The sequence below is a fragment of the Peromyscus californicus genome, unplaced genomic scaffold (assembly GCF_007827085.1).
Source record: "Peromyscus californicus insignis strain IS unplaced genomic scaffold, ASM782708v3 Scaffold_11__1_contigs__length_118956290, whole genome shotgun sequence".
NCBI classification, from domain to species: Eukaryota; Metazoa; Chordata; class Mammalia; order Rodentia; family Cricetidae; genus Peromyscus; species Peromyscus californicus.
The window spans coordinates 4,122,426-4,145,202 of NW_026294402.1; the positions used below are offsets into that span (position 1 = coordinate 4,122,426).

At 40.8% G+C, this 22,777-nt stretch overlaps 1 protein-coding gene across 2 annotated transcripts in view; it reads right to left on the reverse strand.

The window, feature by feature from the left end:
* Positions 1-22,777, reverse strand: part of Dync2h1 (dynein cytoplasmic 2 heavy chain 1) — a 260,746-nt gene that overhangs the window by 163,546 nt on the left and 74,423 nt on the right. For both annotated transcript variants that reach the window (XM_052751659.1, XM_052751655.1), the window contains exons 47-53: positions 22,389-22,556; positions 7,788-7,918; positions 6,299-6,547; positions 5,443-5,551; positions 5,010-5,123; positions 3,516-3,658; positions 886-967 (exon numbers count right to left, since the gene is read on the reverse strand). In XM_052751659.1, the coding sequence (XP_052607619.1) occupies positions 886-967; positions 3,516-3,658; positions 5,010-5,123; positions 5,443-5,551; positions 6,299-6,547; positions 7,788-7,918; positions 22,389-22,556 (996 nt within the window). The remainder of the gene's footprint in view (positions 1-885; positions 968-3,515; positions 3,659-5,009; positions 5,124-5,442; positions 5,552-6,298; positions 6,548-7,787; positions 7,919-22,388; positions 22,557-22,777) is intronic.

Here is a 22,777-nt window from a genome sequence, read left to right on the forward strand (position 1 = left end):
CACTGACAAGGTCAGAAAATAATTTTGTTTGTGAAAGGGTAGGGAATGAGGCTATAGGAGTTTATGTGCAAGTTCATGTGTGGGGTAGACATGTACATGAAAGGGCACATGCACATGGAGGCCCAAGACCAACCTCAAGAACTGTCTCGGTCACTAGGCCAGGCTTCCTAAGTAGCAAGTACAGGGATCCTCCTGCCTCTGCCTTCCTAGCAGGGGGTTACAAGCAAGTGCCACATCAGTATTTATGTGGGTCCTGAATGAAACTCACGCATCCATGCAAGCAGTTTACTGAAACATCTCCCCAGCCCCCAGGAAAAATCATTTTTTATTTCTGACATACACATACTCTTTTGGCTCCGATGAGATTTAATTTAATTTAAAAATGAAGAGAGCTTCAAATTTTAATATGCACAAAAAATGTTACTGTTAACAATTCACTGTTGTGGAATATCCGTTTATACTGGGTGAAGATGTGTTACTGTGATTAAAGAGCTGAATGGTCAATAGCTAGGCAGGAGGAGGTTAGGTGGGACTTCTGGGGACAGAAAGGGCCCGAAGAAGAAGAAAGGCAAGGTTGCCAGCCAGATGTAGAAAAAGCAACATGAGCAGTACGGAGAGATGAGTTAACAAGCCATGTGACAGCACGTAGATTAAAATAAATGGGTTCATTTAAGTTGTAAGAGCTACTGGGACAAGTCTAAGCTAAGATCAAGCTTTCATAATCAATATAAGTCTCTGTGTCATTATTTGCGAGCTGGCAGTACAGAGAAAGACATGCTATAGTTCACATTGTTTAATATAATCATCTTCCGTGAATCTCTAATGTGAAAAAAGGTAGTACCTCATAAATTCAAAAAATATAAATAAATTACCCCAAAATACTACCTGAATTTTTTTTCTTTTCTTCTTTTCTTTTTTTGTCATGTTTTTCTTCACCATCTGTTTCACTGAATAACATTTCTGGTATCTAGAATGCAGAACATTTCTTTACCACTCAATGAAATGTAACCCAAAATATATCCCTTAACTAATGCTGAACTTCCTTTCATTGATTTATGACGAAGCAGTAAAGTCTCTAAGAGGATTTAAGTTAACATTTGTGGGGTACAGTGTGTTTGAGAGAGCAATTGTGAGGGAAGCACGTGCAAGCATCTGTGTGTCTAGAGCCCAGAGGGCAACCCCAAGTGTCATTCTCAACAATGCTACCCACCTCTATGGGACAGGCTTCTCACCACGCTGGAGCTCACCCATCAGGTTAGCTGCCTGCCTAAGGACCCGTCTGTCTCTACTTCCCAGAGCTCGGATTATAAGCATGCAAAACCACGCCCAACTTTTTACTTGGCTTCGGGGAGATCCAAACTTGGTCCTCACAGTTGTTCCCATCCTTTCGTGGTAAGCCTTTACCTTTGGGTTCCTCACCCTTCTACCAAGACACTTGCTTTCCAGGCTGACTCTCGCTCAATACCAACCTCCTTTCAGCCTCTGCTCCAGTTCAGTCCCTAGGGACTCAACCACCTTCTCATTGTCACTCCTCTTTTTCAAACTGTAATTTTCCTCTTTATCGGCTTAAATTCCTTGGTGAAACAATTTTATTGTGCAAGTGTCCTCAACTCCCCTCCTGCCACTTATTTCATCACACTCAAGTAGCAAAACCATCCTTCATCTCCAGTAATAACATCACTTCAGAATTCAGGGAGAAAATACAGCAGCACACCCAGGACTTCATAGCTGCTCGTTTTCTATTCACACAGGCTAAAACAACATGCCTGCCCTCGATCTGTTTAAAACTTTGTCTGTAATGTAACATCACACTACTCTGAAATGTACCAGACATGATATGTATTTCTATTATACAAAAATAAGCAAGCGATTGGGAGTATGAATATTATTCAATGCACAATGTCTAAGGTTATTACTGATTCAGACAAAGTAAAGTAAGTGGACTGTAGTTAGAACAGTACTATGAACTCACACATTAAAATCAATTTGGGTTGCCTACCCTTCCACTTTGCCCCTGCAACCCACCCCTCCTCTGTATTTGCTCAGAAAGGGGCAGGCCTCCTATGGGCATCAGCAAAGCGTGGCACATCGAGCTGCCATAGGATCAAGCACCTCCCCCTGTATTAAGGTTGGAACAAGCAATCCAGCATGAGGAATAGGTTCCCAAGAGCTCGTCAAGGCACCAGAGACAGACAGCACCTGCTCCTGCTATGATAATCGCTTCGTATGCTGTGAATGTGTTGCTCTGATTTGATTGATAAATAAAACGCTGATTGGCCAGTAGCCAGGCAGGAAGTATAGTATAGGCAGGACAAAGAGAGAGGAGAAGGCTAGGAAGAGGAAGGCAACACCAGCCAGCCGTCCAGGAAGCAACATGTAACAGGCACACAGGTAAAGCCATGGAACACATAGCAACATATAGATTAACAGAAATGGGCTGAGTTTAAGTGTAAGAGCTAGTCAGTGGTAGGCCTGAGCTAATGGCCGAGCAATTTTAAATAATATTAGCCTATGTGTGTTTATTTGGGTCTGAGTGGCTACAGGACTGGTGGGTGAGAGAGATTTGTCTTGACCACAGGCCAGGCAGGACTGGAGAAAACTCCAACTACATGCTCTCATTTCCAGGAGTCACACAAACAGACCAAGCAACACAACTGTCTCATATATGCAGAGGGCCCAGGTCAGTCCCATGCAGGCTCCCTGGTTGTTGGTTTAGACTCTGTGAGTTCCCATGAGCCAGGCTAGCCATTTCTGTGGGTTTTCCTGCAATGTCCCTGCCCCCTGCCTCCCAGGCTCCCATAATCCCTCCTCCATCTCCTCATCAGGACTCCCTGAGCTCTGCCCAATGTTTGGCCATGGGTGTCTGAATCTACCTCCATCAGTCATTGGATGAAGGCTCTAAAATGACAACTGGGATAGTCACCAGTCCAATCACAGGGATGGCCAGTTCAGGTTATGCATCCACCACTGCCAAGAGTCTTAACTGGGGCCATCCTTGTAGATTTATGGGAGTTTCCTTTGCATCAGGCTTCTACCCAACCCCCAAAAGCCCCCATTTCCAGTCATCCCTCTCAGCACTCTCCCCCTCCACCCACTCCCCCAACCTTCAAGTTCCCATGCTCACAAGCCCCCAATCCATTCAGCAGATCTCTTCTATCCAGCCCCTCAACATGCTTTTTAAAAGTACTTAAATTTTTAAATTTTCACTTTGTAAAATTCTTACTGTGCATTTTTTTTTAATTCTAGGCTAGCACCTGTTAGGCTAATAAATCCAAGGCATAAAATTTAAAAAGATAACTATCTCTTTATTCCATTAAAATTTCTATACTCAACTAAAAGTTTCCATCTAAAATTCTATATTCAACTAAACTATCATTGGAATAGAAAGAAAACAGAGATGCTTTCAGACACAGTAGAAATGCCTAGCACCTCAGTTTAGCTAATGTTCAAACCAGCACCAAAGACAAACTGTGAAAGTAACACTAAGTAGAACAAGCTTCAAGGTCAGAACACACCTTCTTCATGCTGCTGTCGGACCAGCCCTCCATCCACAGCACCTGGCATTTCTTATGCAAAGCCGGATTACTCTCACAGTTTATTATGAAGTTCATATTTGCAGAATCCATAATCAAGACAACATGCAAGTTTTGCTGAATTCCTGAAAAATTCAGGAGAAACTATAATCACGGAAAATTACGAGAACAACTATAAATCAAAGAACTTTTATATATAGACTGGTTTTATGATAAACTTTTTTTTGTAAATGAAACAGTAGGAGCTGCTTATGGGAAAGAGCAAACTACAAAGTAATATTAAGGCAAGAATTTTACACTGGTTAAAAAAAACTCCTGGATTCTTCAAGAAGTAGCCCCTGGTAGACTCCCTAAGATCCAGTATCTGGCCCCACACCTGTGGAAACAAGGACAGCACTGACTGGACTCGGTGGGTTACAAAAAGACAGCATCAAGTTGGGAGTGGGGTGTGGTAGAGGAGCCTAGGAGTTAGATGGGGAGCAAAAAGTTGCTATCATCAAGATACATGGTATAAGTGTATCAAATTCTCAAAGAATGAATAAAAAATATCTGCATACATGCAGTTTTGTCACAGATGCTAAGAAAAAGTTCATAAAGATATCATATAAAAATGGCTGGGTGCTGTGATTTATGCTTTTAAAAATTTCTATTTTATTTCCACAGTGCACAAGAAAGTGCTTCTGTATAAAGGGCTATCTTATTTAAGACAAGACCTACTACTATAGTTAGTATAATATGATTAAATGAAAATGTAGACAGCAAGGTTGGTATTCCAAAAATATCACTGCAATTCCAACATTGCCCTCTTATAAAATTTCCTAAGATATTGTTATTACAGGCTTCTTCTGTGCTACTTTCTAAAATCTGCAGGAAAAAAATAACAGAAAAGGTGTTAATTATCAAAGAACCCTAAATTTAAGATACCTTTGCAATCTAGTGAAAAATTAAGGCAAATTAAATTGTGGAGAGCCTAGGAAGTCCTGAGTGAATGTTACTGCTTAACAAGTACACAGCCATGTCAAGGACCAATGTCTCAGGCCCATGAGAAATTGCCAAAACCTTACCCCCTACCTGGGTCAGGCTTAGAGTGATGGCAAAATCTTTCTCAGGTCTAAGTGTAAATATTGAGCGTGTACAAAAGAATGAATGTTTGCAAATGATTGAGCAATATGTGCAAAACTAGTAACTGCACCTCCTACCTAGGCTAGCTAAATCTACCTCCTGTGCTGTACATGATACTCACACTGAGGTACTGAGAGATTGTACAATGGGTACTACTCCACTAGAGCAAGCCTGGCCTACCTTCCCCAGTTTCTCTGTGCAGCTATTTGTCCTTTACTATGTTTACTGTTTTCTTCATTCCCTCCCTCCCTCTAATCAGGTCAAGGTGCCAAGCTGTACAGAACACCCTATTAAATCTTATTTATTTTGCTCCAACCAGAATGTAAACTTAGTGATGAACTCTCTGCCTCTTACTGTATGTGAAGTAATTGAAGACTGGTCCAAAGAAACCATCCTGGGAAGCTTGATCTTTCAAAGGCGACAGCAAAGGCTCTAGCTCTTCCAGCGTGTACAGTCCAGGGACCTCACCTGTGGAAGAATATCACATTTCTTTTTTACTTTGACTAGCATATAACAGTTCAAAACCAATTTTACATACGAAATGCTTTTCAATTTTTACTTTAAATTTTTCTGTTCAGTCATTACCAGAAGTATTAACAATAACTTTTACATATTCTTGGTTTTACAAAGCTTGAGATCTCAATTCTTCAGTCATAACCATGCATCAGCTCTTATGACCTTAGTAACAACTATGTTCAAGGTTCCCTGCAGTATTTTATACAGTAACTTTAATTGGATAATTTTTACAACAGTACTTCTATTTGCTTCACAGAAACCATTCACTTGCCTGAAGACAAAAGGCTATTGATCATCTCCAAAAATGTAGGATGCACAAACTGGTAATCCTCAAGAAGTAAAACTACCTGCTGTGCCTCAATCCCCGCCAGATGCAGCACCTGCAAAACGAGGGGAAGACCAGTCCTCTTGGTGACTTTTGGAGCAGTTAAAGATTACAACCTTTGGCTGGCATGACAACATAACAAGATACCCTTGAACACAGTCTGAAGAGTGAAACAGATAGTGTGCCTGTGAGGCTGGCCATGGCACACCACAAATTCCAGAGCAGAGGAGTTCTCTACACAAGGAAGTGACTATAATGCATTTGTCTATTTACAAGTTTGTTGGTTTGATGTTACTGCTGGCATTGTTTCTGAGACACAGCATCTTGCTATGTGACTCAGGCTGGCCTTGAACTTGCCAGGATCTTGCTGCCTTTTCTTCCCAAGTGTCCACACCTAGCTTACTTAGTGCCTATTTACCAACTGATTTATAACTGAGAAACAGAAAGGAAATTATATTTGACCTGTATTATTTGGAAAGTAAATTAAAGTCATCCATAACTATTACTTGAAGAAAAATTTATTGTAGAAGTCACTGAAGCAAAAACTAGATCGTTTTCATAAGTTTACTCCTCCTACACAGTTATGTAGTCCTACTTATCACCCGACTTGACTTTCCATAGTCTCAGATGCCCACAACCTGGATATCCTAACAGGAATCTCCCAGGTACAGATGAAAATTTATGGGGAAAATAAAATTAAAACAAAATTAAAAGAAAAATGTGTTACATGTAGGAGTCTAAATAGCTTTAATAATCAGTGAGATTTAAAACCAAATAAAGGAAAACAGTGTCCACAACTCACATGTTTGAGATCATTCCTGAACTGCTTTGGCTCATAGCCTCTGGAAATCTTTGGGGAGAAGAGCACTGCTCCATGCATGTGACTGACGACAGACGTGACAGTCCGCCGCCCCACACCACTTCGTCCTGCCAACAGAAGCGAGCCTCCAGGGAAACTTAGCACTCTGTCTATCCTAGACATATATTCCAGAACTTCTTGGAAAAGTAAAATATCTAAATTCTGGTTATCTCGTCCATAGTGAATAAGACCCTTTGAAAAACAAAAACAGATTTTATAATTAATGTAATTTCTAGTTATATAATAAAAATGTTACTTTTCTGGGGCTGGAGAGATAGTTCATAAGTCTTGCTGGATCTGGGTTTTGTTCCCAGCATCCTCATGGCCTATAACTCCAATTCCAGGGGGATCTGATTCATTCTTCTGGTCTTCACAGCTCCTGCACGCACATAATGCACGTACTCTCATGAAGTACACATAAACACACCAAAATAATAATAATAATAATATGTCTTTTTTAAAATATTAGAGTAAAATATTATATTTTGACAATACTACATTTTATTTCACATCTAAAATTTTACTACGTAATAACCCAACTTTATAGATTTATAACAAACTCATGTCAAACAAGTTCAAGGGTACCCAAAATTCAACTAGCTTTGGACAGCACTGCAGCTGAACTGGGGTTTGGTTCCCAGCATACATGTAGGGTCTCTCACAACAGCCTAACTCTAGCTCGGGCGGACCTGACACCTTCTTCTGGCCTCCCAGGGTACCCACAAGCACATGTTACACACAATAAAAAAGAATATATATGCCTCACTGTTTCTTCTTCTTCCTTACAACTAAACTGAAAGTGAGTGAGGGGAGAGAATAGGGAAAAGGGGGAGAAGGGAAGAGGGGAAAGGGTAAAAGGGAGACCAGGAAGAAAAACTGCACAGGAGACCAAGATTCAGAACCTCTAGCCCTCACACGGTGACCTGACTCTGATGGTGCCACCCTGGAGCCCACCCATTTTCTCTTTCATCAGGTGACTCTAATATTGAGGTGTGAATCTCATCATTCCAGGGATGTTTCCCAATCACTATTCTCATTACTATCCCAATGCCAACACCATCTTTAAACAGATATCTTAGTAATTTTTACATGCATCTGTCCGTCTACTAATGTCTGACAGAATGAACTAAACTGCAAAGAACAGAACAGGTTCTATCTATTGTATGATCTTTCGTTTCACGTACTCAAGTGTTTCCAACAAATACCTTAACTTACTATCATAACCATATCTTACTCCAAACATGATTCCCATAGCTTCCTTTTTTTTTCTCTGTGTAGCTTTGCAGCCTGTCCTGGAACTCACTTTGTAGACCAGGCTGGCCTCGAACTCACAGAGATTCACCTGCCTCTGCCCCCCCCCCCCCCCCCCCCCCCCCCCCCCCCGCCAGTGCTGGGATTAAAGGCATGCGCCACCACCGCTTGGCTCCCATACCTTCTTAATGACATCCTTCAGGTCTGCAGAGGTCAGTTTGCCAAGTGGTTTCCCGTGTGGAGGTAATGGCTGTCCTGGAACTGTCTTTGCTCCTGAGCTATGCCGGGCTCCCCATGTGACATAGTAGCTATCTGCAGAGAAGATGATGTTGATACATATCACAGTGATGAGTGAATCAGCTGCCCCATTATTTACTAAATTATTTTTAGTTACTCACCCCAAATAAAATTGTCTCCAGAAATACAAAGGTAGAATATACTAAATGAAGTAACATAATACTTAGAAGATCAATAAAATCAGAAAAGATACTAAAATCACAAATTATAATACCAAATCAGCATTGAGAACTAGCCTAATATCCATTATATTTCTTATCTACTTTTTAAACTTTTTAAATATATTTATGATTTGAAAATTTCATCCATTTATTAATATGTCTTGCTCATATTGATCCCCATACCTTCCTCCAACTCCCCTTAGTATTTTTAACCCATTTTTCTTCCAACTTCACATCCTCTTTTTCTTGTTTTCTTACTAATAACTCAGAGACTAAGTGCTGCCAATGTGCATGGGTATGTAGTTATCCACATGAGCATGTGAAACCCATGGCACATCCCCAATGAAAGCAGCTTTCCTTCAATCTCCATCAACTCCACCAAGGGTGGGGCCACAAGGGTTCTTCCCCAACTCATGCTGGAATTCAAATGCATGGAACACTACTTTCACATGAAGTGGCTTCCTTCTAACTTTCCTGTTACTCCCTAATCTACTAATCGTTTCTCTCACTTGCTCCACCATAACTGCAATTATTAATACTGTCAATTTGAAATAATCTAGAGTCACCTAGGAAATCAGGCTTTATGACTCTTTATGTGGAATTTGCTGGATTAGATTAAAAGAAGTGGGACTACCCACCCTAATGCTGGGCAGCACCATTCCTCGAACTAAGGTCTTGGATAACATTAAAAAGGGAGCAAGCAAGCAGAACACTAGCAGCCATAGCTCTCTGCCTCCTGACTATGGCTGTACTGTGACCAGCTGCCACCCTGACTTCTCTGCCATGATGGTCCCTGAAATGCTGAGTCAAAACAAACCCTCGCACACATTGCTATTGCCAGAAATTCTGTCACAGAAAAAAAAAAAAGTAACTAATAAAGAAAATCTCAACACAGACTCCGCCAGCTCTGAGTAGACCAGGAGGTGAGTCTAGCCTCTAGCCAATCAATCCTTGCCCTCAAACCCCCACTCATTGCAGTCCCAGCTGCAGGTCAGCAGGCAGAACTCCAGCAAGCAGGTCAGACTACCACCATCCCCCACCAGACCCTGTAATCTACAAGTCCCACCCCATCCCACAAACCAATTCACCCTCTGAGATCACAGTTGCTCCCTGAGACACAGACTCCACCAGCTCCCAGTGAACCAAAAGCTCTGATTGGACCAAGAGCTCCAATTCAAACAAGACTGCCAATTGGACCTAAAGAGGCTCCCTCAGACACAGACACCACTTGCACAGACTGGAGGAAGAGATGGGTAAATGCCAGTACAAAACTACATTCAACAACATAAAGAGCAATATGGCACCACCAGAACCTAGTGGTTCTATATCAGCAAGACCTGAAAATCCTAACACAGAAGAAGCAGAAGAAATTGACCGTAAAAATGACTTTAAGAAGATGATAAAAAGCCTTTAAAGAGGAAATGAAAATTCCCTTAAATAAATAGAGGAAAAGATAAACAAAAAATGGAAGAAATCATTGTAAGGGAACTAAAAGATATTATGACTCAAATGGACTTAATAGATATTAGAACATTCCACCCTAACACAAAAGAATATACCTTCTTCTCAGCACCCCATGGAACCTTCCCTAATATCTACCACATACTCAGTCACAAAGCAAACCTCAACAGACACAAAATAACTGGAATAACCACCTGTATTTTATCGGACCACCATGGCTTAAAGTTAGACTTCAACAACAATAAAAATTACAGAAAGCCTACAATCTCATGGAAACGGAATAATGCTCAACTGAATCATCAATGGGTCAAGGAAGAAATATAAAGAAAGAAATTAAAGATTTCCTAGAATTCAATGAAATCGAATGTACAACACACCCAACCTTACGGGACACTATGAAAGCAGTGCTAGGAGGAAAATCAATAGCACTGAATGTCCACATAAAGAAGTTGGAGAACACTCACACTAGTGACTCAACAGCACACCTGAGAGCTCTAGAACAAGAAGAAGCAAACTCACCCAGGAGAAACAGATGCCAGGAAATAATCAACTTGAGGGCTGAAATCAATAAAATAGAAACAAAGGGAACAATACAAAGAATCAATGAAACAAAGAGTTGGTCCTTTGAGAAAATCAACAAAATAGAAAAACCCTTATGCAAACTAACCAAAAGGCAGAGAGAGAACATCCAAATTAACAAAATCAGAAATGAAAAGGGAGACATAACAACAGACAACGAGGAAATCCAATCATCAGGTCATACTTCAAAAACCTGTACTCCACAAAATTAGAAAATCTAAAAGAAATGGACAATTTTCTGGATAGGTACCACATACCAAAGTTAAATCAAGACCAGATAAACTATTTAAATAGACTAATAACCCCAAAGGAAATACAAACAGTCATTAAAAGTCTTCCAACCAAAAAAAGCCTAGGACCAGATGGTTTTAGTGCAGAATTCTACCAGATTTTCAAAAAAGAGCTAATATTAATACTCTTCAAATTATTACACACAACAGAAACAGAAGGAACACTACCAAACCCTTTTTATGAGGCTACAGTTACCCTGATACCCAAACCACACAAAGATGCAACAAAGAAAGAGAATTACAGACCAATCTCCCTCATGAAAATTGATGCAAAAATACTCAATAAAATATTGGCAAACCCAATCCAAGAACACATCAAAAAAATTATCCACTATGACCAAGTAGGCTTCATCCCAGAGATGCAAGAACAGTTCAATGTACAAAAATATGTCAAGCCGGGCGGTGGTGGCGCATGCCTTTAATCCCAGCACTCGGGAGGCAGAGCCAGGCGGATCTCTGTGAGTTCGAGGCCAGCCTGGGCTACCAAGTGAGTTCCAGGAAAGGCGCAAAGCTACACAGAGAAACCCTGTCTCGAAAAAAAGGAAAAAAAAAAAGAAAAAAAAAAAAAGAAAAAAATATGTCAAAATACTGAACAATCCAATTAAAAAATGGGCTACAGAGCTGAACAGAGAATTCTCACCAGAATCTCAAATGTCTGAAAGATATTTAAGGAATTGCTCAACATCCTTAGTCATCAGGGAAATGCAAATCAAAACGACTCTGAGATACCATCTTACACCTGTCAAGATGGCTATGATCAAAAACACTGATGACAGCTTAAGCTGGAGAGGATGTGGAGCAAGGGGAACACTCCTCAACTGTTGGTGGGAATGAAAACTTGTACAACCACTTTGGAAATCAGCATGGCAGTTCCTTAGAAAATTGGGAATCAATCTACCTCAAGACCCAGCTATACCACTCTTGGGCATATACACAAGGAATGCTCAATCATTCCACAAGGACACATGTTCAACTATGTTCATAACAGCATTATTTGTAATAGCTAGAACCTGGAAACAACCTAGATGCCCCTCAACCGAAGAATGGATAAAGAAAATGTGGCACATATACACAATGGGGTACTACTGACATCATGAAATTTGCAGACAGGGGAGGAACTAGAAAATATCATCCTGAGTGAGGTAACCCAGACTCAGAAGGACAAACATGGTATGTACTCACTCATAAGTGTATACTAGATGTAAAGCAAAGGATGACTAGACTACAACTCATAGCTCCAGAGGAGCTAGCTAACAAAGAGGACCCAAAGAGGGAGGCACGGATTGGCCTGGGAAGGGGAAATAGATGAGCTCTCCATGAGCAAACTGGGGGGTGAGGGGAGAATGGAGGATAGGGGATGGTGGATGAGAACATAAGGGAATGGGATGATGGAGCTGGAACAGGGATGAAGTGGTAGGTCAATGAAAGAGATACCATGATAGAGAGAGACATCATGGGGATAGGGAGAAACCGGGTGCTAGGGAAGTTCCCAGGATCCGCAAGGATGACCCCACTTTAGACTACTAGCAATAGTGGAGAAGGTGCCTAAACTGGCCTACTCCGGTAATCAGATTGATGAATACCCTAACTGTCATCATAGAGCCTCTATCTAGTAACAGATGTAAACAAATGCAGAGATCCACAGCCAAACACCAGGCTAAGCTCCAGGATTCCAGTTGAAGAGAGAGAAGAAGAATTCTATAAGTAAGGGGCATCGAGATCATGATGAGGAAACCTACAGAGACAAGCAAACCAAACTAGTGGGAACTCATGAACTGTGGACCAATAGCTGTGGAGCCTCCATGGAACTGGACTAGGCCTTCTGCATAAGCGAGACGGTTGTTTAGCTTCACCTGCTCAAGGGGTCCTCTGGCAGTGGGATCAGGATCTGTCCTTGATGCATGAGTGGGCTTTTTGGAGCCCAGTAGAACTCCTTACACAGCCTTCTTCAGGGGGAGGGGCTTGGATTTGCCTCAACTGAATGTACCATGCTCTGTGGTCTCCCCATGGGAGTCTTTGCCTTAGAGGAGGCGGGAATGAGGGGTGGGTTGCAGGGGAAGGTTGCAGGTTCGGAGGTGGTAGGAAAGAAGGATCTGTGGTTGGTATGTAAAATGAATAGAAAATTTCTTAATAATAAAAAAAGAAAAAACAAGAAATACAAATGACAAAATACAATGAAAAAAAGAAAATCACATAATATTTGTAAAATGAAAATAACTTACATAAAACTGACAAAACACAAAATGTTCCCTATGAAAGAATAGGGATTAATTGATATCACCAAGGGTCCTAACTTCTAAAATAAGGAAAAATTAATAAGCAAAGTTTAATTAGAAATCAAAAATCCCCCAAATTTCTCTTAGATTTACAGGAATATTTGCATTATCTTAGAAAGAAATTGGACTCAGCATTTGACTGAACTTGTCCCTTTCTTCCTCCTCATAAGTTTAGTTCTCCTGTGCACCAACATCACAGTCACTTTCCCTGCTGAGGCCTAAGCAACCAAGTTCCTCTTGCCTTTGTCATCTCCTTTCTTCATGTGCAGTGTGTGAAGTCCACTACAAACAATGAAGCTCTACCTACAGATCCACATTGTGGTGGTTTGAATGATAATCGCCCCAAAGGCTCATAGGGAGTGGCACTAGTGGGAGGTGTGGCCTTGGAGGAGGCATAGGGTTGTTGGAGAAGTGTGTCACTGGGGATAGGCTCTGAGGTCTCAGATGCTCAAGCCAGGCCCAAAGTGGCACACACCCAGGGAGGCCTGCCCCTAGGACCCATCCCTGGGTCCCAGCCATTCCCCAGGAACACTTGCCCAACTAGGCCCCAGTTGCGGGCCAGCTGGCAGGGCTCCTGCGGGAAGGTCTCCTTTCTCCAGACCCCCCCAGTGGACCCTGCAACCTACACCTGCCCCCACACCTGTCCACCCGAGACCCCCCGCCACTTCCTGACGCTCGGAAAACAACCCCCAGCTCTCATCCGGCCCAGAGAAAGAGAGAGAGAGAGAGAGAGAGAGAGAGAGAGCTCTCACTGGGCCTAGAGAGAGAGCTCTCATTGGACAAAGAGCTGTCATTGGACCAAGAGTAACCCCAGGAGACAGGGAATCTGCCAGCCCTCATTAGACCAAGAGTGGCTTTCTGAGAAGTAGAATCTGCCACCTCTCATTGGACCAAGAGAGGCTTCCTGAAACACCGAATCTGTCAGCTCTAACTGGACAAAGAACCCTGATAAGACCAAGGACGAATCCATGAGTCACAGAATCAACTAGCTTGGGTTGACCCAAGAGCAGCTCCCTGAGACACAGAAGCTGCCTGCTCCAATTAGACCAAGAGCTAAGACTAGACACAGAAGGGCCCCCTAAGACAGACAAAACAAGCACAGAGTGGACCAATAGCAACTCGCTCAGACACAGGCACCCCTTACACCTATTAGATGAGGAGATGGGCAGATGTCAAGGCAAAAATACATACAACAACATAAAAAGCAATACAGCATCACCAGAACCTCCTCCAACAGCAAGACCTGAATATCACAATATAAAAGAAGCAGAAGAATGTAACCTTAAAAACAGCATCATGAAAATGCTAGAGGCCTTTCAATAAAACATGAAAAATGAAATTGAGGAAAATAAAGGAAAAGACAAATAAAAAATTGGAAGAAATCAATAAATCCATTAAAGAAAGCCAAGAAACCATGAAAAAGCAATTAAACATGCGAGGGAAACAGTTCAAGACCTGAAAAGGGAAATAGAAACAATGAAGACGACACAAACAGAGGAAATGCTGGAAATAGAAAATCTGAGTAAACAAACAGGAAACACAGATGCAAGCATAACCAACAGAATACAAGAGATGGAAGAGAGAATCTCTGGTGTAGAGGATACAATAGAGGAAACAGTTTCGTCAGTCAAAGAAAATACTAAAGCCAAAAAAGTCTTAACACAAAATGTCCAAGAAATCTGGGACACCATGAAAAGAACAAACCTAAGAATAATAGAAGAAAACTTTCCCAACTTAAAGAAGGAAATGCCTATGAAGATACAAGAAGCCTATAGAACACCAAACAGACTAGACTCTCCCAAAAAGTCCCCTTGCCACATAATAATTAAACAACTAAACATACAGAATAAAGAAAGAATATTAAGAGCAGCAAAGGAAAAAGGCCAAGTGACTTATAAAGGCAAACGCATCAGAATAACATCCGATTTCTCAATGGAGACTTTGAAAGCCAGAAGGACCTGGACAGATGTAATGCAGATGCTAAGAGACCATGGATACCAGCCTACACTCATATAGCCAGCAAAATTTTCAATCATCATAGACGGAATAAGCAAGACATTCCAAGACAAAACCAGATTTAAACAATACTTATCCACAAATCCAGCCCTACAGAAAGCACTAGAAGGAAAATTCCAACCTAAGGAAGTCAGATACACCAACAAAAACACAGGCAATAGATAACACCACAGCAGGAAACTCCAAAGAGGAGAAGTACACACATACTACCACCAAAAGATAACAGGAATGAACAATCACTGGTCATTAATATCCCTTAATATCAATGGACTTAATTCAACTATAAAAAGACACAGACTAACAGAATGGATACAAAAGCAGGACCCATCTTTCTGCTGATACAAGAAACACACCTCACATTCAAATATAGACACTACCTAAAAATAAAAGACTGGGAAAAGACTTTCCAATCAAATTGTCTTAAGAAGCAAGCTGACGTAGCCATCCTAATATCCAGCAAAATAGACCTCAAACTAAAATCAATCAAAAGAGATCAAGAAGGACATTATATACTCATCACAGGAACGATCTACCAAGATAAAGTTTCAATTCTGAACATTTATGCCCCAAACACAAGGGCACCCACATATGTAAAAGAAATATTACTAAAGCTTAAATCATATATAAAACCCCACACATTAATAGTGGGAAACTTCAACACCCCCACTCTCACCACTGGACAGATCTGCCAAATCAAAACTTAACAGAGAAATAAAGGACTTAACTGATGTTATGACTCAAATGGACTTAATCGATATCTACAGAACATTCCACCCTAACAAAAAAGAATATACCTTCTTCTCGTTACCCCATGGAACCTTCTCTAAAATCGACCACATACTTGTCCACAAGGCAAATCTCAACAGATACTAAACAATTGGGATAACCTCCTGTGTTCTATCAGACCACCATGGTTTAAAGATAGATTTCAACAACAACAAAAATTACAGAAAGCCTACAATCTCATGGAAACAGAATAATGATCAACTGAATCACCACTGGGTCAAGGAAGAAATAAAGAAATTAAAGACTTCCTAGAGGTCAATGAAAATGAATATACCACATACCCAAACTTATGGGATGCTATGAAAGCAGTGTTAAGAGGCAAATTCATAGCACTAAATACCCACATGAAGAAGTTGGAGAAATCTCACACTAGTGACTTAACAGCACACCTGAAAGCTCTAGAACAAGAAGAAGCAAAGTCACCCAGGAAGAATAGATGCCAGGAAATAATCAAATTGAGAGCTGAAATCAATAAAATAGAAACAAAGAGAACAATACAAAGAATCAATGAAACAAAGAGTTGGTTCTTTGAGAAAATCAACAAGAAAAACAAGCCCTTATCCAAACTAACCAAACTAGCAAAATCAGAAATGAAAAGGGAGACATAACAACTAACATTGAGGAAATCCAGAGAATCATCGGGTCATACTTCAAAAACCTGTACTCCACAAAACCGGAAAATCTAAAAGAAATGGATAATTTTCTGGATAGGTACCACATACCTAAGTTAAATCAAGACCAGATAAACTATTTAAATAGACCAATAACCCCTAAGGAAATAGAAACAGTCATTAAAAGTCTCCCAACCAAAAAAAAGGCCAGGACGATTTGGTTTCAACACAGAATTCTACCAGATCTTCAAAGAAGAGATAATACCAATACTCTTTAAGTGGTTCCACACAATAGAAACAGAAGGAACATTACCAAATTCCTTCTATGAGGCTACCATTACCCTGATTCCCAAGCCAAACAAAGATGCAACAAAGAAAGAGAACTACAGACCGATCTCCCTCATGAACATTGATGCAAAAATACTCAATAAAATACTGGCTAACCAAATCCAAGAACACATCAAAACAAAATATCCACCATGATCAAGTAGGCTTCATCCCAGGGATGCAAGGGTGGTTCAACATACAAAAGTCTGTCAATGGGCCCGGCGGTGGTGGCGCACGCCTTTAATCCCAGCACTCGGGAGGCAGAGCCAGGCGGATCTCTGTGAGTTCAAGGCCAGCCTGGGCTACCAAGTGAGTCCCAGGAAAGGCGCAAAGCTACACAGAGAAACCCTGTCTCGAAAAAAAAAAAAAAGTCTGTCAATGTAATACACCATATAAACAAACTGAAAGAAAAAAAACCACATGCTCATTTCACTAGATGCTGAAAAGGCATTTGACAAAATCCAACACCCATTCACGATAAAGGTCTTGGAGAGATCAGGAATACAGGGAACATACCTAAACATAATAAAAGCAATTTACAGCAAGCCAACAGCTAACATCAAAGTAAATGGAAAGAAACTCAAAGCAATTCCACTAAAATCAGGAACAAGGCAGGGCTGTCTACTCTCCCCATACTTATTCAATATAGTACTTGAAGTTCTAGCCAGAGTAATAAGACAACATAAGGAGATCAAGGGGATACAAATTAGAAAGGAAGAAGTCAAGCTTTCACTATTTGCAGATGACATGATAGTATACATAAGTGACCCCAAAAATTCGACCAAGGAACTCATACAGCTTATAAACACCTTCAGCAATGTAGCAGGATACAAGATTAACTCAAAAAAATCATTAGCCCTCCTACATACAAATGACAACCAGGCTAAGAAGGAAATCAGAGATATATCACCCTTTACAATAGCCACAAACGATATAAAATACCTTGGGGTAACTCTAACTAAGCAAGCAAAGGACCTGTATGACAAGAACTTTAAGTCCCTGAAAAAAGAAATTGAAGAGGATGTCAGAAAATGGAAAGATCTCTGATGCTCATGGATAGGCAGGATTAACATAGTAAAAATGGAAATCTTACCAAAAGCAATCTACAGATTCAATGCAATCCCCATCAAAATACCAACACAATTCTTCACAGACCTGGAAAGAACAATACTCAACTTCACAAGGAAAAATAAAAAACCCAGGATAGCCAAAAGAAGGCTGTACAATAAAACAACCTCTGGAGGCATCACGATCCCTGACCTCAAGCTCTACTATAGAACTACAGTAATAAAAACAACTTGATACTGGCATAAAAACCAACATGTGGACCAATGGAACCAAACTGAAGACCCTGACATTAATCCGCACACCTATGAACATATGATTTTCAATAAAGAAGCCAAAACTGTACAATGGGGGAAAAAAAAGCATCTTCAACAAATGGTGCTGGCATAACTGGATGTCAACATGTAGAAAACATGTAGATCCGTATCTGTCACCATGTACAAAACTTAAGTCCAAGTGGATCAAAGACCTCAACATAAATCCAGTTACACTGAACTTGATAAAAGAGAAAGTAGGAAGTAGTCTTGAACACACTGGCACTGGAGATGACTTCCTAAATATAACACCAGTAGCACAGACACTGAGAGAAACAATTAATAAATGGGACCTCTTGAAACTGAGAAGCTTTTGTAGGGCAAACGACACAGTCAACAAAACAAAATAACACCCTACAGAATAGGAAAAGATCTTCACCAACCCCACATCTGAGAGAGGGCTGATATCCAGAATATATAAAGAACTCAAGAAATTAGACATCAAAATAACCAACAGTCCAATTAAAAAATGGGCTCTAGAGCTAAACAGAGAATTCTCAACAGAAGAAGCTTAAATGGCTGAAAGATATTTAAGGAATTGCTCAACATTCTTAATCATCAGGGAAATGCAAATCAAAGTGACTCTGAGACACCGTCTTATACCCGTCAGAATGGCTAAGATAAAAAAAAAAACACCGAAGACAGCTTATGCTGGAGAGGATGTGGAGCAAGGGGAACTCTCCTCCACTGTTGGTGGGAATGAAAACTTGTACAACCACTTTGGAAATCAATATGGCGCTTTCTTAGAAAATTGGGCATCAATCTCCCTCAAGACCCAGCTATACCATATATACACAAGGAATGCTCAATCATTCCACAAGGACACATGCTCAACTATGTTCATAACAGCATTATTTGTAATAGCCAGAACCTGGAAACAACCTAGATGCCCTTCAACTGAAGTATGGATAAAGAAAATGTGGCACATATACACAATGGAGTACTACGCAGCAGAGAAAATCAATGACATCATGAGGTTTGCAGGCAAATGGATGGAACTAGAAAAAATCATCCTGAGTGAGGTAACCCAGACTCAGAAAGACAAACATGGTATGTACTCACTCATGAGTGGATACTAGATGTAAAGCAAAGGATAACCAGACTGAAACTCACAACTCCAAGGAGGCTACCTAGTAAAGAGGACAGACACAGGGATCGCCCAATGACAGATAAATAGATGATGAGATCTACATGAGCAAACTGGGGGTGGGGGAGGGGGTGTAAAGAAGGGCAAGGGTCAGGGGAAAGAGAGTTTAGGGGGGCCGGAGGTCCCAGCTGGATCAGGAACAGAGTGGAAGAACAAGGAAAAAGATACCATGATAAATGAAGACCCATGGGAATAGGAAGAAGCAGAGTGCTAAAGAGGTCCCCAGAAATCCACAAAGATACCCCCACAATAGACTACTGGCAATGGTCGAGAGAAAGCCCGAGCTGACCTACTCTGGTGACAGGATGGCCAAACACCCTAACTGTCATGATAGAACTCTCATCCAGTGACTGATGAAAGCAGATGCAGAGATCCACAGCTAAGCCCCAGGTGGAGCTCCAGGAGTCCAATTGGTGAGAGAGAGGAGTGAGTATATGAGCAAGAGATATTGAGACCATGATTGGAAAAAGCACAGGGACAAATAGCCAAACTAGTGGAAACACATGAACTAGAAACCAATAGCTGAGGAGTCCCCATGGAACTGGATCAGGCCCTCTGGATAAGTGAGACAGTTAATTAGCTTGACCTGTTTAGGAGGCCCCTAGGCTGTCCTTGGTGCGTGAGCTGGCTTTTTGGAACCTAGTGCCTATGCTGAGACACTTTGCTCAGCCTTGGTGTAGGGAGGAGGGGACTGGACCTGCCTCAACTGAATCTACCAGGCTGAGCTGAATCCCCAGGGGAAACCTTGCCTTGGAGGAGGTGGGAATGGGGGGTGGATTGGGCGGGGAAGCTGGGGGGTGGGAGGAGGGAGGACAGGGGAATCTGTGGCTGATATGTAAAATTAAATTAATTATAAAATAAAATAATATAAAAAAACTCTAAGCTCCTTCTCAGCACCATGTTCTCCTGTGTACCAACATACTTCGTGCCATGATGATAATGGACTAAATCTCTAAACTGTAAGCCAGCCCCAATTAAGTGGTTTCCTTTATATGAGTTGCTATGGTCATAGTGTCTCTTCATAGCAATAAAACCCTAACTAAGACAAAAGTTAGCACCAACCTGGCAACTAAATGTGACCCTATCTCATAATATAGCAACCAAAACCAACTGGAACACATAATTGCCAATGAAAAAGTTTAAAATTAAACATAAATTTAAAATCATATTCCAGATTTATATGCTGAGACTTGTGAAAAATACCAAATGCTTTCATGACATACTTGTGTTTTAATCAGAAGACCATAGAGTGAAGAAACCAACTGACTCCAAATGAATATAAAGACTCAATGTAAGGCTTATCACAATCTTGTCACACTGTACATAGACAGAAACGTGATCATCACATGAGAAATAAGGCTACCTAATTTCAACACTTATTATGCTGTAACTATAGGAATCTAGACAGTGTGGTTTAGGGAAAGATGGGGCACATGCATATCATTAGAACAGGTAAGATAAACAGAAGTAGACCAACGATATTGATTGGTTTATTTCCTGAGATTTGTTGTTTTTCTCACCACTGACTGTTGAAGGGACAGTTCTTTCTTCAGTGCATAGTGTTGGCACATTTGTCAAAAGAAAAAACTGGATATTACTATGATAGGCCTGACCATGCTTTTGTTTGGAGGAATGTGGACTTGGAACTTGGGATAAGAAAAGCAGCTGAATGCTTTAAGTGCAGTTTAATGGGCTATCTTAGTAGGAGCACAGGAGACAGTGGTGCTGAGAGTGATTTGAACTGTGGGGCCCAGCTCAAGAGGTTTCAGAGAAGGATATTTGTATGTGACTTAGAAATGGTTCTTCTGATATTTTGATGAAGAAAGTAGTTGCCTTTTATGCTTGTCCAAGAATTCTTCCTGGGGTTAAATTGAAGAGATTTTATTAATTGTTTTAGCAGAAAAAAAATCTCAAAACAGCCTATAATGGACTCTGTCGTGTGGTTAATGGTGTTCCCTTTCATGCCTTCCCATGAAATGATGGCCCTGGGACCAACATCGTATCTAGAAATGTACAGTATCTAAAAATATTTTGCATGAATACTCTTGTTTGTTAACACAGTGTCTAGCTGGATAACTGTTGCATCAGGCAACATTTCCATGTCTTTATCACATGTGGCAGGCCTCACTGGAATGCTCTCCACTATGTGTGTGCTCCCACAGCAGTTTTCAGTGTGCAAACTGGTTCTGAAGTAGACATGGCTCTGAATGCAACAGGGCCATTTACATGGAACTGAGGAAGCTAGGAGTGAGCACAAGCATGGTGTCCTATCCTGGTGGTATTATGGACAGCTACTGGGAAAAACAAGGCTTTTCCTGTTAAACAAGAGGCATTATAATCCAGTGAGGAATTTCTCAATGACCTTTATGCTTCATATTTAAGCAGATACTAAAATTTCCTTTTAGGTTTTTCCTTTTTTCAGGCTTTTCATTTTTTAAAATAGGGTCTTACTACATAGCCCTAATTGGACTGGACTTGCTCTGTGGACAGGGCTGGCCTCAAACTTGCCACACTCCTGCTTCTGCCTATCAAGTGCTGGGATTACAGGTGTGTCCCCACAGCCAGCTACATTATTAGTGAAAATTCTATTGGAAAAACAACTTGGTATTGCTGTGGGATGTTCTGTATGGCAAATGTGTTGCTGATTAGTCAATAAATAAAACACTGATTGGCCATTGGCTAGGCAGGAAGTGTAGGCGGGACAAGGAGGAGAATAAAGCTGGGAAGTGGAAGGCTGAGTCAGAGAGACACTGCCAGCGGCCAGGATGACAAGCAGCATATGAAGATGCCGGTAAGCCACGAGCCATGTGGCAAGGTATAGATTAATGGAAATGGATTAATTTAAGCTGTAAGAACAGTTAACAAGAAGCCTGCCACGGCCATACAGTTTGTAACCAATATAAGTCTCTGTGTTTACTTGGCTGGGTCTGACGGCTGTGGGACTGGCAGGTGAGAGAGATTTGTCCTGACTGTGGGCCAGGCAGGAAAACTCTAGATACATGGTATACAACAAATATACAACAAGCTTGAACACCCTTCTCAAGAAAGTACTTACTATATTTTGTTTGGATTATAAATGTAGAATTCTAGCAAAAATGGCAGGGCATCTTTCCTTTTGGGAAAAAAATTTTTTAAAGATTTATTTATTATGTATATAGTGTTCTGCCTGTATGTATCCCTGCAGGCCAGACGAGGGTACCAGATCTCATTACAGATCTCATTACAGATGGTTGTGAGCCACCATGTGGGTGCTGGGAATTGAACTCAGTACCTCGGGAAGAGCAGTCAGTGTTCTTAACCCCTGAGCCATCTCTCCAGCCCCCCTTTTGGGAAAATTAAAATTGAAATCATCCAAAGTTTTATTTACTGAAACATGAAATCATGTATCATGTCAGAAACAAAATTTAAATTACCCAGAACACTACACACTGACATGACCTCTCTTTGATTACCTGCCATGTTGTCTAGTATATCTGAGCCCCAGTCTCCTTGGAACACTGAAGTTAAAATGTTATCAAACAAATGCAGCTCCTTCACACCAACGATTTTGTCCCGAAACAATCGCCGGGCTTCATAGGCTACAATTTCTAGCACATAATCTAATGGATGGTTGGAAGATCCTAAGAAAAGCAAAATTTTTCTTTAATTGTAATGCGTCTTAAATTATTTTCAAGAGTTGGTTTAACATAGCATTTTGAAATAAATAGTGAGGATCTACATACCATAATTTTGGCAGCAGGTAAATAGAAGAAATAGAAAAACAGTTAAAGTTCATTCCTTTAATAAATTGGTATGTTTTAAACACTATAGTTGTTCAATACAATTACTATTTGCAAACTGC